A 15,952-nucleotide genomic window follows, 5' to 3' on the forward strand; every position below is an offset into this window, starting at 1 on the left:
CCAAAAACTTGGGGAATATGAATTTTCTCCATTCAGCTGTGCTGAAAGGATGATATAGGAGAGCAGCTTTCAGGTGAAAACAATTTCCAAGTGGGTCACAACAAAGTCATTACTTGCCTGGCATAATTGACAGTGAACATAGGCAATCTTGTTAATTGATTACCCAGATCCTTGGTAATGAAAAGAGAAATTGTTCTATCAGCCTCCTTGTAGCAGCAGCACCTGTCCCTTACTTTTCTGCGCACATTCACAGATGAGAAGCAATGAGTTTTTATCAATTTCCCAGAGGATCTGAATCCATCTGCCATGTCTCTTTATCTGGCACAAAAAAGGAATGAGATTATCTTCATATAAATCAATATATATCAGATACATATGTTAAAATCCAGGTTGACCCCCCACCCCCCACCCCGCGCGCTCTCCTCTCCAGCAGGATTCAGCCTCCAGCTCCTCCTCCGACGCATCAGTAGTTGGGAACACTTGTCCGCGCGCGCTGCTGCACCTCCTCACAGTGCATCCACGGACTCCTCAGGTGATGACAGGGAGAGCGCTCCTCACTCAGAATGAAATTTTTCTAACACACCCCAACCCTGCATCAGTTTAGAATGGAGACGCGTCTTGGTAAGTGGGGGTTTACCCCTTTCCCTGGGTGGATTTGGCTCTTGATCATAACTTCCCTCCTGGGTGGAACAAAAGCGGAGGTGAGGTGCATTCCCTCCTGTCAGCTGCCGCTAAACTCGGCATCGTACTGGGAGCCAAATGAGTTGGATTTGGCGGATTTTGGCGCTGCTGCTGCTGAAGATTTGGTTGGAATTAGCGAGGGGTCACTCGACGCCAGCGGGGACGAAAGGCACAACGCGGTGGAATTAAGTGCTGAAGAAGAAAGTTCATTCAACGTGCAGCTGCAAATTGAGGAAACATTTACAAACAGTATGCGGAGGGACAACTTAAAAGGTCATCCAAAACTTTCCCAGCTTTCTGGAAGTGCTTTACGCGAGCCTGACCTCCCCTTTAAGAATAAAAACGACAGCAGCAACAGTGATGACACATTCCATGGCATTTATGCCCCAAACGGGGATATCCCGATGATGGAAAACAGAGATGTGGCCACATGGAGACGATTGCGGCGCGCCAGGAGCGCGGAGACTTGGTCTGGATTCAGAGCTGAGGGCGTGGACGACGCACCAATTCTGGATCAGGAGGAGTTTCAGCTCACAAGTTCAATATTTGCTCTTAGCGGAGACACAGCTCACAACCAGGCGATGGTGCACTGGTCCGGGGAAAACAGCAGCGTAAGTAGTCAGTACTTTGTGCGCCAGATTTACGCGCGTGCATCTTTTGACGCAGTGTGGTCAGCATTCACTCACGCACCGTGTGTGGCATGAGTCATTTAGAGCTTTCCTTAAAAAAACAAAAAACAAAAACAAATGGCAGGCTGTTGATGACTGAGAGTTTAAGGTCTCACTCTTGTGAGTCTTTTTTACTCTTACATACATCTATATCCCTGTCACATACACACACACACACACACACACACACACACACACGCACGCCACCCACACAGACAAACAAGACATACCCTCCCTCCCCTTTCAGTGACAGGGAAACATTATGCAGAGGGAGTTTTCAAATGCTTTGTGGACACCGTCCCTGAAAGCTGGGTTGTCATCTTTCAATATCCTGCTGTCCTTTGTGCAGTCATTGAAGTCTGGCTTTCTCCTCTGACTCTGATCTGAGCAGCCTGAATAATCAGAATTCACACTCCCTTCTGTAGAACAACAGAAAGAGAAACAAGATGATCTATCTGCAGTGAAAGCTTATTTCAAAATAAGGATAAAGCCTCTAAAACTCACCTAAGACTGTTCCTCCATTGTTTGTCCCTGTCTCTCATAGCCAAGCTGAGTTCTCAGTCTCCTCTTTTCTGATGACACCATTATGAAACATTTTCGTCAGCGATTTTCCCCTTTTCATATAAAGATTTTAGAACCACTTTGATAGTAATGGGGACAAGCTACTGCAACTTTTTGCTCCCAGATGACCAAACGTCTTCCGTTTTTTTTCTCCTTGAAATTGGCCCCTGACAAACAGACATTGCACTCCTCAACCAAACACAAAGAAATATGTTGTGGATTAATTTTGCAGCAGATTTCTTATCTTTTTTTCATGTGAACTTGTTGAAGCCACAAAGCCAGCCTGCAACACTCTTAATATTTTACCCCAAGGTTGTTTGGATTGCATCAATTTAATGGATTTAAGTTTTCCTTCTGAAAATGTGAATAGTTCAGAACGGCAGGAACTATATGCTGTAAGAAAGATGGAAAAAGCTAACAATTTAGGCTAAGGTGGTAAAAAAAAAGTTGTTTTTCAGAATTGACTCATGGACAGCAAAGAATCTTCACTCTGTGAAGCCCATTACATAAAAGAATTGATAGAAATTAAAATTTTTCTAAATTAAGATTGTTTTTAAATGCAATATTTAGCATTATCACTATTTCTTATTAGATATAGATAGTGTCAATTCTGACATGTTAGGTGATTTGGTAAGTTTTTTCCTCACAACAGTGTCAGTTTATGATGCAAAAATAATGACATGAATAGTCAGGAAAAAAACAACCTTATTTACCCACTGTTTTAAAAGGATATGCACACATTTTTTAAATAGTCTAACTTTATTAGGAAATAATGATCAGCAAATGTTGCATTCTTTCAATGTAGCAAGTAGTTATTTAAAGAAATGAATAACAACAGATAAGTTGTTCCTACCATAAAGTTCTGAAAAGTGGCTAATTTTTTTTTGATTACACAAAAGCAACCATTTTGAAATGACCAGGAGAAGCCCTTCAACCGCCCATAGTGGAAACTACAGGGCAGAAAACATGGTTATTTACAAATGTGGGCTTTAAAGGTAATTTTTTTCTCTCTCATGCTAATAAGACAGGGCTCTCAAAAATGCTAGTGTTAAATATGTTAGGCATGGTTACGGAATCATTCAAAAAGATTGGGCAGGATTTAGCTTGGTTTTGCATGGAAACTCTGTTTTTGTATGAATCAATGATATTCAATCTTTTTCATCTTAGGGTTTATTTTTCTTTTGTTCTCGTGTCTTTAACTTCAACTGACATTATTTCTATTAAAAGTATTTTAGTCTGTGGACCCGAGCCAATTGGAATACTTACGTTTTATAATTCTGATACACAAAGCTTCAAGGTTTAGTATTGTGTGCAATTTTGTAAAGAGAGTAGAATGTGTGAAACGTTCATTAGAAATAAAATGGGAACAAACAAAATCGCACTGCTCAGATGACTCAAGCCTACAACTTCCATTTTTTTCCTATTGGTAGCACAATGAAAAAACGGTTTTATCATTTTAAAAATTAAACATTAGTATGGTGGAAAAGGTTCACCTCTTCTATATTTTTGCTTGTGTGCCCATGATCCTTTCTGTTATTAAATACTAAGAAATTGAATTTTAGCAGCTAGTTCTATAAAAATATGAGCAAGATATTTGAAATAATGTAAACAAGTCAAGAATTAGTTGAGAAAAAAAGTTACATTCTGAATGGAATCTTACAAAAAAAAGTAGCTTGAAATGTTCACAATTGTTTATTTTTTTAATACCCACCCCGGCCAACATTTTATTATTTAACTATTTCCTATGATTATTGTTTTCTATTGTGCTGTCTGGTCTTTAACATGTAGCGACTTGATGTGAGTCAATATTAGTGCAATTAATGCAGCAGGAGACCTTCTATGTTACATTCTTTTCCCCCATTTATTGTTTAAAATATTATACAGGCAAAAAAAAACTTAAAATACATTTATGATTCATGAGAATTAGGCCGTCATCTCAACAGGAAGTGCGATTTAAAGGAAATTTACTTTGGAAAAAATGAAAATAAACCCCATAATACCAGGGTTTGATTAAAAAACTTAAAATACATGATTCACCTGTTAAAACGGGCTGTAAATAAAAAATTATAGATTCACATGACGAGTCGCGCATATTTTTGAAAATATTGTTATAAAAGTCAAGTACTTGAAATTATCGATCCAAACTCTTGACTAAATAACCTGTCACAGGGTTGTGTGCAGGCTTCTCCTTAGGAAAAGTTACTTTTATAGACATAAGAGTAACACAAGTACAGAAAATGAGCATAAATACCGATAAATAAAGAATTTTTTAAAAGGTCACCTTTTGAAATTGATGAAAAAGAGAATCTTCAGTTTCATTTCATTTCGGTAAATTTGATCTTGGAAAATTTTGTGTTTACTAAACCTCCGTGCTTGCCATTTTTAACTGTTTTCTGCTTATTTGTGTAATATTTCACCAAGGCGTTTAGATACTGCAGTGCGTTTTACACTCCAAACCTGCTAAAAAAACATAGACTTTCATGGTATTTCTTCAATATAGAGTTTTTTTGTATCTATTTTGTAAAGTTAATTTGGTTTAAGGCATACCGTCTTTTATTTTGTCAGACTTTGACTTTAAAAACAATAGTTCCTGTCTACTGGGTTCAGTGGTTTTCCATGGATTTGTCTAATCACTCCCAGCAGTGTTGAGTTGTCTTGATTTTCGTAAAGCTGGCCAGTTTATTGACAATCTCTGCTCTTTTGTCAGTGATTACACCTTAATGTTTTCTGTCTTGTTAATTAGAGCTTTTGTCTGTCTGTGTTTGCTTAGTTAGCTCTGCATTACCTGGCTAAGCATTGCCTCTTGTTGTGCAGTTGGTTGTGGTTTAATAAATCAGTTTTTCAGCATCTGGCTTCCTAAGAGAGCCCATGCCACCTGCTGCTTCAACTTATGACACAGTCTTCTTTTGTCAGACTAAAATGTAAATTATGTGTGCCTTGTGCCGCTCCATCTGTTTCGGTGAAAATACACACCAGGCGCTGAGAACAGATTTCACAAACGGGTTCTTTTATTTCTATTAAAGTAATTTGTGCTAGAAATATTCATGGAAACTTGCACAGATCGTTTCAGGATTTTTATTTTAATAATTATGGTTTCACTAAGCTTCCCCAGCCACGGGAAAACATAAAAAAGGGGGTTAGAGGACTAAGCGTTCTATATCTACTGCATTCAGTTTGTTCATACCTCTGGCAAATTTTGACTTGAACTTCCTTTTATTTAACCAACTATCTTTATGATTGGAAATGACACGGAAAGTAATGAGAATGTTTACAAAAGGCTTCATTGTGAATAAAAAAATTCCAGCTTTTATCTACTTTTAAACAAAAGGAATGTATCTGGGGTATGAATAATTTTTTGGGTTGACAGTACAAAATTACACCCATTACCTACAAAAAGAAGGTTTTATAAATGCATTTAAATAAAAAGATGCACCTTTTTCTTGGGTCTTTTTTAAAATGGAGTAGGCTTTCCATTTTCAGGAAAGAGATCTGAAATATTTTTGGCTCGCTCCGTTACCTCCTAATGTTTGTGAAACCTCGAATTCTTTAGAAGGTTGTCCTTTTCTTCTTTTTTGGCTTTTTGTCCCAACAGACGCTGCAGAACGATGGATGTTGCGGGTTTCTTTTACCGACTTTCAAATTATTTTTCTTTGAAAGTTAAGCTGCAAGAACATATCAGCTTGGCAGTCCACAAAAACCATCAGGCGTTGCTGTATCCATGCACTGCTGCCTCACTGATTCGTGTGCATTGATTCATTGTTTGCAATATTTCAGTGCAAATGCTTACTCATTGCACCTGAATGAAGCAATTACTGTAGATATTTCAAGGATTTGAGTTGAATAGTAAACTATTAAATGTATATCAGAATGTTTGCTTTGTGCTCAAGTATGGAATACAAAGGGACACCTCATTGGCCATAATGCTACCATAGACGTTGGTTGTCCTGAGAACCTGTGCGTTATATGAATATATTTAATCATTTATTTCCATAACACCTGAGGTCAAAGCCCTTTTTTGAATTGATGAATCACTACGCACCTCAGCTGCCATAAAACTAGTTGAATGTACTTTATTTAGATGACATATTAATAAAATGGCTGGATAGGAAGTAAGGTTTTTAGGTGGAATTTTGTATCTCTTTTTATTTTTCTGGCATTTGTATCTTACATGGGGACCTTACTTGAGTTATTGCTGTTTTTTTAGCCATTTCTTTGAATAATTCTGAGGATGGGCTTCCATTGCCTTGCTAGAAAAAACATGGACTTTCTACGAAAATGTACCACATTTCTGGAAAGTCCTTTTTTGTATACAATTTGCAAGGGAAGGTCTCTTTGGTGAAAACTGACACATCTCCAGACCATCACAGATCAGTCCTGTTTTGTTTGTTTACAGCATACTGAATGGTTCTTATTATAATCTCTTGAAGCGCATAGGATCTATTACTTTGCAATGAAGGAAGAAACTAACATTTTGAAACTATGATTGAAATGACCCCACAGTGAGAAGGTCCTGCTAGGTCCTTTCAGTGTGGAGTTTACATGTTCAACTTGTGCATGTATGAGTTTTTTCCAGGCACCCACAGTCCAAAAGCATGCTTCACAGGTAAATATCCCCAAGGTGTGTGAGCATATAGGTCTGCTAAGGACTGGCAATGTGTTATGGTGTACCCCACTATCGCCTAACTTGGGTTGACTTTGATATCCCCATGACTCTGAATGGGAATAAGCAGGTTCTGAAGATGGATGGAAGGACCCTCTCATTACCTGATATAAGCATGGCATCAATAACAGGTAGTCTTTGGTTCATATTGACTCTGTACCATGGTGAACAATGGATAATAAAGGCCATCTTTGCCCCAAATTACCTTAAATTCTTTAAATTTGTATTGCAAATCCCTGTAAAATTGAAAAATAAAAATATGTTAATACATTTGCTTTCTAGTCACAGAGCACTACATTTAGGTTATTTGATATTCCCTTTTTAAAATTTCTTATAGATCTTCGCTCTGTAAACAAATCTAAATCCGAACAAAATACATGACTAGCCAAAACTGACTGAAGAGTTACGGAAGGATGACCAAGTCCTGTCGAACCACATGACCTGTCATCAAACTGTACAAGTAAAACAACTTCACAACTTTTTTAATGAGTAGAATTTTTCCTTTAGCAAAACAGTTTTTATGCAGTCCTTCCATTTTCACATTTTGCAATAACAATCTATCAACACCTTACAACAATGAACACCACAATAAAAGAAACACTATGTTGTTGGTAACAATGCGTCTGAAGACATGGATATGCCTCATTGATTGACTCATTTTTTCTCAACTCGGACACCAAGGTTAATCCGCCTGTTGTTTGACAAGACAGTCTTGATGCAGCTTCTCAGAAGCAATGTTGTTTGGTATGGTCTGTTTTTTTTTTTACCAAAGAAAAAGAAGCAACAATAACTGACACAGACTATTCCAACCCTATTACTTGTATATACGGTAACACTTTATAATAACTATCCGTTATAGCTGGTTAACAAATCATTAATAAAATCTTAACAAATCATTAATAAACTCTTAGTTATTGAGCAATAGATGACTTGCTAAATAACTGTTAACAGTTAGTTAAGGATTTATAAATGTATCTTATAGATAGACAGCAGATAACTAACAAGCTTTTAGTTAGTGAGCTATAAATGACTTGTTACCCGTATATTCATGAGTTCTAACTGTACCTTATTAATTAGCCAGATGATGAAGAAACTGTTAATAAATTACTTACTAATGACTTATTAAGAATCAGTTAATACTTTAAACATGTTACTAGGACGTTATTATAAAGTTGCAGCTATTCCTCGTTTCTTCACTATTTGTAAATGAGGATCAATTCCAACTTTATAATAACGTCCAAATAACATTTACAAGCTAATAACTAACGCTTAACTGGTATATTAACTCACACTTTACAGGTCAGTTGTTAATAGTTTAACCATCTGCTAGTGAAGCTTTGTTGAAAAGCAAATGGGTGGGACAATTTCAAGGTACAAAAATATGTAATATTCAAAATATCAGATGCTTTATCTCATCCTTCTTTCACTAATAGCTTTTTCTGTTTACCGTACTTGACCAAAGAAACACCACAAGTTAAGTGTTGAACACTGTTTATTCCTTTTCCACACATACTGAGTCGTCACATGGCAGATCAGCAGAATAAAACGGAATTTTAGAACTTTTTGAGCAGAACGCTGGTCAAACAGATCTTTTAATGTCCATACATCACAGCAATGTCATGGATTACCCGTCCTAGCGGCCCTTTGCGATGTTGACGGCCAAGCCACTCATGCCATTCAATAACTCTGAGATGGTCTAACAGTAACTCTTCTGTACGATTTCCCCTGAGTCTCCACACATTTTCCTTAACTGTTCTCCAGGCCCTCTCTATGTGTTGAGTATGTGCACCTGTTTGGGCATCGACATATGACACACTGTGATTGACAGTGAAATGAGTGTAACCTAGCTCAGGTAAAGCATTGTGATAAGCCCGCCATTCGTCACTTATTATTGTAGAGCCTACTTTAACATGGTGAGCTATAAGCGGCACCAGATCTCTCCTTCTTCTTCTCTCGACCAAGCGAAGAATAGGTTTTGCATGTCTTCTCCCCCTCCGGTCAACACCTAGCATCCCAAACACCCACTTCTTCCTCTTCCACCCACCAGCCATTCGTCCCCGTCCATACTGTTGAAAACATGAAATATTAGGAATTATTCTTCATCAAACCAAAAAAATATCTGTCATTCAATAATTTGTATATTTGCATTATTACATAATAGTGATTGCTGCTTGCCTTTCTTTTATGTCTAAAGTGGCTCTCATCAACTGTGACAAACTGCTCCTGCCCCCCGATGTACTGGCCTCTTGCTTGCTGAAATCTGTCCATTGCAGTGGTGCAAACATCTCGCAGCTTTCGAGCCATCTTGGACAGTGTTGCTGAGCTCCCAGAAATGTCGTCACTTATCATGTCCACTTGACGTAGGCGCAGGCCTTGTGCAAATCTAATGAAAGAGCAAATTATTATTACACCACAGTTCTTGTCTTCTTTTTGGTTTGATAGACAAAAAATCCAAAAATTTAAGGTGTAAATTACAACTTTTAGCAAAATAAATCACAGAAGTGAAATAACTCCAATCACTTATCTTCATGACTAGAGATACTACATAAGATGAAAAGCAACATTTTAGTAAGTACAGTCTCCAAGTATTGTTTATGGCAGCATAGTTATATTGTATTTCTATAGAAATAAACACTTTATGTCAAAGACAGACATTCTAAAATAATATACCAATGCAATAGTGTACCTGTAGAGAAACCGCATCCAGTTGAAGAGGGAGACCTTTGATTTGCTGAATATAGATTTGTGTCTAACAGACCTCTTCAGTTTCCTTCCTTTGTGGCTGTGGTGTTTGCAAATCCTGAAAATATACAAATAAAAATACTTATGACATAGGCCAAGGTAGTGGCCAAAGCAGTGATTTTAAATCTGTGTTCAAGTCAAGGACCCCCCAAAGTAATGTGTATTTGGCCATAAAGCCCAACTAGAAATATTTAGTGCAAGGAACCCCAATAACATATACATTAATATATTTCAATGGTGTTGTTATTTTTTATAGCAGATATGCACAGCCTTTTAGCGTATTGTAATCATGTACATTGTTTAGTTTATAGTAGTGTGTATCTAGAAATTAAAGGGTAACCCAACAGGGCAGTTGGATGCTGACTCCACTCTCAGCCCATGATTTGAAAAATGCAAAACAAACAAAAAAAAGGAGTGGGGCTGGTGAAGGTAGGCTGAGCTGGGGAGATATGGTTTGGATCTGTGATTGACACTGACGTTAACTCATAAACTGTAAAAACAATGGACAAAACGAGGTGCACCACTGTTCCTGAGACAGGCGCCGCCATGTTGAAATCAGTAAACTGATTGAAACTGAAGCTCTGAGTCATCGGGACAGTAGCTGCCCAACTGATGACTCAGCTGATGAATCCCGAAATTCAACTTTACTACCTCAGGGGCAGAAGGCAGATGGTTATAAATTGAGGAGTTAAAAAAATGTATTATGATTTTCAAAAATTTGGCAAGAAGGACAATAGTCAGCATGTTTACCCTTAATCTTAACATGAGTTAAGATGCCCTTTTATTAGCACAATAAATAGATTTAATTTTCACAAGAAATTCTTTAACAAATTATCAATGTGTGTTGTCATTTTATTCAATAAAAAGAAACTTACCATGCATAGTTATCCACACAGACTGATTCCCTGAATTTCATCTTGTGTTTGCATTCTTTGCATCTCATCCGTCTTCTTAGAAGTCTTTTCTTCTGCAGCCATTTGATTAAGACTTTGTGTCTCCTTGTAGATTTAGTTTCTCCTTCGATAAGCTGTCTTAGCTCAGTGGCTAAAGCAGGCATGATTTTAGTTTTCTTATCCTCCGTTTTTCCGCGCACTCACCACACTATTCCTTGAGCTTCAGTGACTAACTCCCGCCAGATTACGTTTGAATTGCAAACTATAAAAATCGGTGTGATGAGGATAAACCAAGCCAATCATATTCGTATTCATGGGCTGAGGGCGGTGCCATGCGGCCTCCTCCATCATATCGGCTGGTTATCAACTTGTCAATCACCGTTGTAGGCCCATTTTGATTAGTTGCAGCCGGCGACAACCTAGACAGATGCGCCCATCCTTCACTCACGAGTCACGTAGCAAGTTCTTTAAATTGATTTCAAGGCATAGAGATGAACACACGGTCTGGTAAAATGTCCAACCCCAGCGGGAATGCGCAAATTACCGCGATAAATCCAGGTACTGTCGGAAAAAAGAGGAAAAAGTCAACAGCGGGAATTTCGAAGGAGAGGGAAACTTCAACTGTGGACCAGCCGGATGTGCACATGGACGGTGTCGGTAAGCAAACGTGTTATCTTTTCTTTCAATGAAAAGAAGCTTGATTGAGATTGATTAAACATCGGAGTCATTGATTAGTTTTACACAATTCAACCATATTAGTGAAGCCACTGGCTAGGGCACAATCTTCCTGCACGACTCGTGCCACGAGCACCCCAAAAATGTACCCCCCCCCCCCGCAGTTTTTCTAGACTAAAACCGCTCATTTCCACGTCCAAGTTAATGAAATGTGCGCAAGGGCACCCTTACTGTCGTGTGTACTTGTTGTAATTACAGTATTTGCACTCTGTGAAGAACACTGGAGCAGCCCGTACGCATGTGCGCGGCGCGCGCGTATGTGTGTGTGTGTGTGGGGGGGGTTAACGCGCGGGGCAAACCAACTTGGCTGCAGAGGACGTGAACATCTGAACAGGTACAGAGCCGGGGAGGAGCTCAGATACCGCTTATGACTCCAGATCCCGCAACAAACCAGCAGCTGCTTTCTAAATAAAAAAATAGTTTTTATCCATAAATTAATGTAATTTATTGGGTTTACTGGATTTTATGAAAAGTGGAAGCAGAGAAAAAGACGAGTCTGCATCAAAGTGAATTTGTTTCCATCATCTCACTCATCATGACTCTGGGTATTTGACAGACAGAAAAGTCTATACCAGGTTGTGAAAAATGGACAAAGGATCTAAAGAAACATCAGCGTCCAGTTTAGAAACAAGAAAAACACTCCAAGGATAAAAGTATGCAGGCGGGGTCCAAAATTTAAAACTCACTAGGTGCCAAATATGACCAAATTTGACGATGGAGGAGTAAAATTAAGAGCAACATTTGGCTAATGAAGGTTTGCTCTTCATTAGCCATTTCTTGTTAATTTGCTTATTGGTGGATTTTATCTAAGCTCTTCTGCCGTTCTTGTATGATATTTGTATAATATTGACCCTTCAGAACATCAAAACATTATTTTTAAAGGTCATATTTTATACATTTACCCTAACCTGGCTTTTCTAATTAGAATTTGTTCTTTATGGTATCATTTCAGATACTGAGGAAACTGTAGCTCCAACAGCATTTCTGCATTTTAAGAAGAAAGAGCTTAAACAACGTGAGGCCAAGAAGAAGAAGCAGCACACAGTCACCAAAAAAATCAGTGACCTGACTAAGGAGAGAGACTCCCTCTGCCAACAAGTTGGTCAAAGTAAGTGGGCCCACAGTTTTGTTTGTTGTTTGAAACAGGACTGCACACCTGGCAATAATACTTTGGTGCTTTGTAAAATATATATATTAAGGGAAAGAAAGGCCAATATTTAACAGTGAGAAGGCCCTCATCAAAGCATGGAGCTCGGCGCTATGGCCAAAAAAAAAAAACTTTGTCTAGGTTGTCCTCATACTCCCTCTTCTGCTAACGATCTTCAAACGGATTTTGCTGCGTGTGATTTGATGCTCCAAGTTTAAAGTCACCACCACAGTGACCAAATTTTATTTTTTGACTCACCAGCCACCATCAATAATGTGTTTCATTTCCTATCACAAATAAGTTGTTTTTGTTTCCTTTAGCACAGCAGCAAAACATGTCACTTAAAAAGGCCCCCATGCTCCGCCCACAAGGTCAACTGTAGTCTGAACCAGATGAAGAGAATGAAAACTTTTTTAAGAAAATGAAATGATCTAAAAGTAATTTGTAAATGGCATGAAGACATTTTTAATGTCATGCAACTGGAAACTCTAACTAAAACATGCAGAGAAAACAAGGACAGATTTACTCCAAGAAAGCAGAGTGCTGGGTAAATAGAGGCCAGATTCTCCCAAAAAAATGGGAAAATCTTGAACTACAAATTTGAATTAATTGATCAAATTAATTTATTGGCCAGGTCTATTGGAACACAAGTGTGTTATTGCACAGTTAGTTCCTAAAAGATAATAGCCTATTTGTAGCATCGATTAACAGCAAACACATCTGTTCAACTGATGACCCACAGTGATGCTGATTAATTAAATAGTAAGTCTTGGGAAATGCAAATGTTAAAAGAATGTATGCGAGTGGACTTGTATTATCATAGGTAATAATTTCAAATTAACAATTGAATTGTGTTTTCTATCATGTTGTTCACACAGATAACAGTGGGACAACTGACTCATCCTCCTCGGCCAACACATCTCCTGGTGCATCTTCTTTTTCTTCGTCCTTCAGTTCATCCAGCTCCAGTTCATCCAGCTCCACTTCATTCAGCTCCTCTTCATCCAGCACCTCATCAACTGCTTTTTCAGATCAGAAATTGAAGAAAAAACGCAAGAACAAAAAGATGCACCGCCACCGGAGTCAAAAAAAAAAGGACAAAAGAAAGAAAAAGAAGACAAAAAGGGAACACAGCAGGCGAAGAGGTAAGCGTAAAGACAGGACAGCAAAAAGGCCACTCCCCTCATGTGTGTCAGGGTGTCGAGCATGGAGACATCACATCTGTCTCTCTGTGTCTCTGTTTGTCTGTATCTATCTTTTTCTATGTCTGTCTAGCTTTCTTTCTGTTTTTGTGTGAAAAAATGTTTTAAATGTATGTCCTGGTGGGTATAGTATTGTGAACTCTCCAATTGCCTTGTTTGTGTAGTCTTCATCCCTTTTTGCAACCGCATAGTATCTGTGTTTGTGTCCCTGTGTTTATTCACTTATTGTATGTTTGTTGGACTTAAATTTCTATCTGTTTCAGCACGTCATCCTCAAGAGGTCATCAAGAGATACAAGAAAGTCCTAAAGGCTTACAAGAAAGGGAGAAAGCTGAGTTTGGCATATCAGAAGGTCGGTGTTGACCGAAACACCATTGTCAGCAATGCTCCGATCTGTGAATTGGCTGTGGTGGCCCCAAAGACATATAAGGGGTTACTGGGTGCCCACACGCCACAACAACGACTTCAGGACTTTTCAAAAAAATGTCTGGAAGTGATAAATAGTGATCCAAACCTTTTGAGGGATGTTGAACATCAAAAGAAGAAGGGAAAACTGATTCCTCTGTCCAGGAAAGCTTAGGTATTGAAACACTGCGGGATGGTGTCACAGAGTAGTTCAGTGTTGCTCAGGTCCAGTTGACCAAATATATTGAGTTCTAATTGTTCTACAGCAAAAGTGCCAATGGCTTGTTATAGATTCATTTGTTTTTTTCTGTTCTGCTCAAAAAGTTCTAAAATTCCGTTTTATTCTGCTGATCTGCCATGTGACGACTCAGTATGTGTGGAAAAGGAATAAACAGTGTTCAACACTTAACTTGTGGTGTTTCTTTGGTCAAGTACGGTAAACAGAAAAAGCTATTAGTGAAAGAAGGATGAGATAAAGCATCTGATATTTTGAATATTACATATTTTTGTACCTTGAAATTGTCCCACCCATTTGCTTTTCAACAAAGCTTCACTAGCAGATGGTTAAACTATTAACAACTGACCTGTAAAGTGTGAGTTAATATACCAGTTAAGCGTTAGTTATTAGCTTGTAAATGTTATTTGGACGTTATTATAAAGTTGGAATTGATCCTCATTTACAAATAGTGAAGAAACGAGGAATAGCTGCAACTTTATAATAACGTCCTAGTAACATGTTTAAAGTATTAACTGATTCTTAATAAGTCATTAGTAAGTAATTTATTAACAGTTTCTTCATCATCTGGCTAATTAATAAGGTACAGTTAGAACTCATGAATATACGGGTAACAAGTCATTTATAGCTCACTAACTAAAAGCTTGTTAGTTATCTGCTGTCTATCTATAAGATACATTTATAAATCCTTAACTAACTGTTAACAGTTATTTAGCAAGTCATTTATTGCTCAATAACTAAGATTTTATTAATGATTTGTTAACTAGCTATAACGGATAGTTATTATAAAGTGTTACCGTATATACTTTGCACAAATGCCATTGAATTTGATCTGTATTCTGTAAGTAAAAAGGATTTTTAGTGATAACATTTTCTTCAATGCCCTTCACCTTTAGTGTGACAGTGTAATATTGGTGCTTCAGTATTTCAGTATGGTATTATTTATACTCATAAAGGTGTTAGGTTGGTTAGATTCACTTAGAAAGGTGTGCTACTAAGGCAATAAAGTAACACGTTGTTGAAGTATTATTTATTGATATTTCTAACTTACACAGAATGAGCATATGTGCACCAGGTGGTATTGTTTGAGCTGCTTCCCTCAGTGTCTGTAATTATGCTGTTTAACCCTTTATCACTGGAGATGTTGTCAGCGAAACCTAAATAACTCACGCTCTTTGATACACTGTAAATCTTCTATGGTTTATGCGATCAACATGAATAAACGATTCTGACGCGAAGAAAAACGGCTTTTCATGTTGGCTTTCCGGCGTTATGCACCATTTTACGTTTATAAAGTACGCAAATTAGTACTTACATTTGTAACTAAGTGTCTTTCTGTCAGAAGGGGAAACTGGATGTTTAAAGTACTAGGGGTGTAATGATACACGCAGTTGAACCGAACCGTTTTGGTACGGCAGTTTTGGTTCCGTTCACTTCTGCACCGTTTCGGTACGTTTTTTCTTTTTTTCCCTGCGTATGCATTAAAACAACCCAGCGGCTTTGTCAGTCATAGCGGGGAAACGAGAGCCAAGCTACCAATCAGCTAGCTGCGTTGACTGTCCTTGCTCCATACTCCACACGCCCTCGAACAGTCTCAGAGAGAGGGTAGACTGAGAAATAGATTGCTCCATCTCCTTTCCGGCATTAAAACCCATTTCTTATGTACAGACTCAAACAGCGTAACAACATAAACCTCACTTCCCTTCATAACTCTCTCAGTGATGGTGAAGAATTCAACACACAAGAATGAACACTTCCCATGAGTCTTAGTGGCTATAGGCAGGGCTAACCCCCAGGTCGCCACTGTATTGACTTAGCGCCGATGCGGAACTGATGTTAGCCGTGAGTTTCCTCCGAGACGCTATAAGGTGACGGACAGTAAGCATGTCAACATATGGCTAATACAGACGCGAGGCCAGAGATGTGGACCCCCCCATCTCCTTACGCTCTCCTGTGTGGGAACACTACGGCTTTGTTGTCAGCATCTATGAAGGGAAAAACAATTGATAAGTCTAAAGCTGTG

The 15,952-nt window shown here is 38.3% G+C and overlaps 1 protein-coding gene and 1 long non-coding RNA gene across 3 annotated transcripts in view; both read left to right on the top strand.

Annotated features, from left to right (window-relative positions):
- Window positions 1–462: 462 nt before the first annotated feature.
- LOC101170785 (VPS10 domain-containing receptor SorCS1) overlaps window positions 463–15,952 on the top strand; it is a 64,128-nt gene continuing 48,638 nt past the window's right edge. The window contains exon 1 of the mRNA XM_023963117.1: window positions 463–1,292. Within this exon, the coding sequence (XP_023818885.1) occupies window positions 606–1,292 (687 nt within the window). The 5' untranslated portion in view covers window positions 463–605. The remainder of the gene's footprint in view (window positions 1,293–15,952) is intronic.
- LOC111948743 lies at window positions 11,453–14,103 on the top strand. 2 transcript variants are annotated; one of them, XR_002874698.1, is made up of 3 exons: window positions 11,453–12,048; window positions 12,722–13,232; window positions 13,553–14,103. It is a non-coding gene; the product is annotated as an uncharacterized LOC111948743 (long non-coding RNA). The 2 variants fall into 2 exon arrangements; XR_002874697.1 differs by lacking the exon at window positions 11,453–12,048 and having other exon boundaries at window positions 12,216–13,232.

This window comes from Oryzias latipes, chromosome 15, assembly GCF_002234675.1.
Source record: "Oryzias latipes chromosome 15, ASM223467v1".
In the NCBI taxonomy this organism is placed as follows: domain Eukaryota; kingdom Metazoa; phylum Chordata; class Actinopteri; order Beloniformes; family Adrianichthyidae; genus Oryzias; species Oryzias latipes.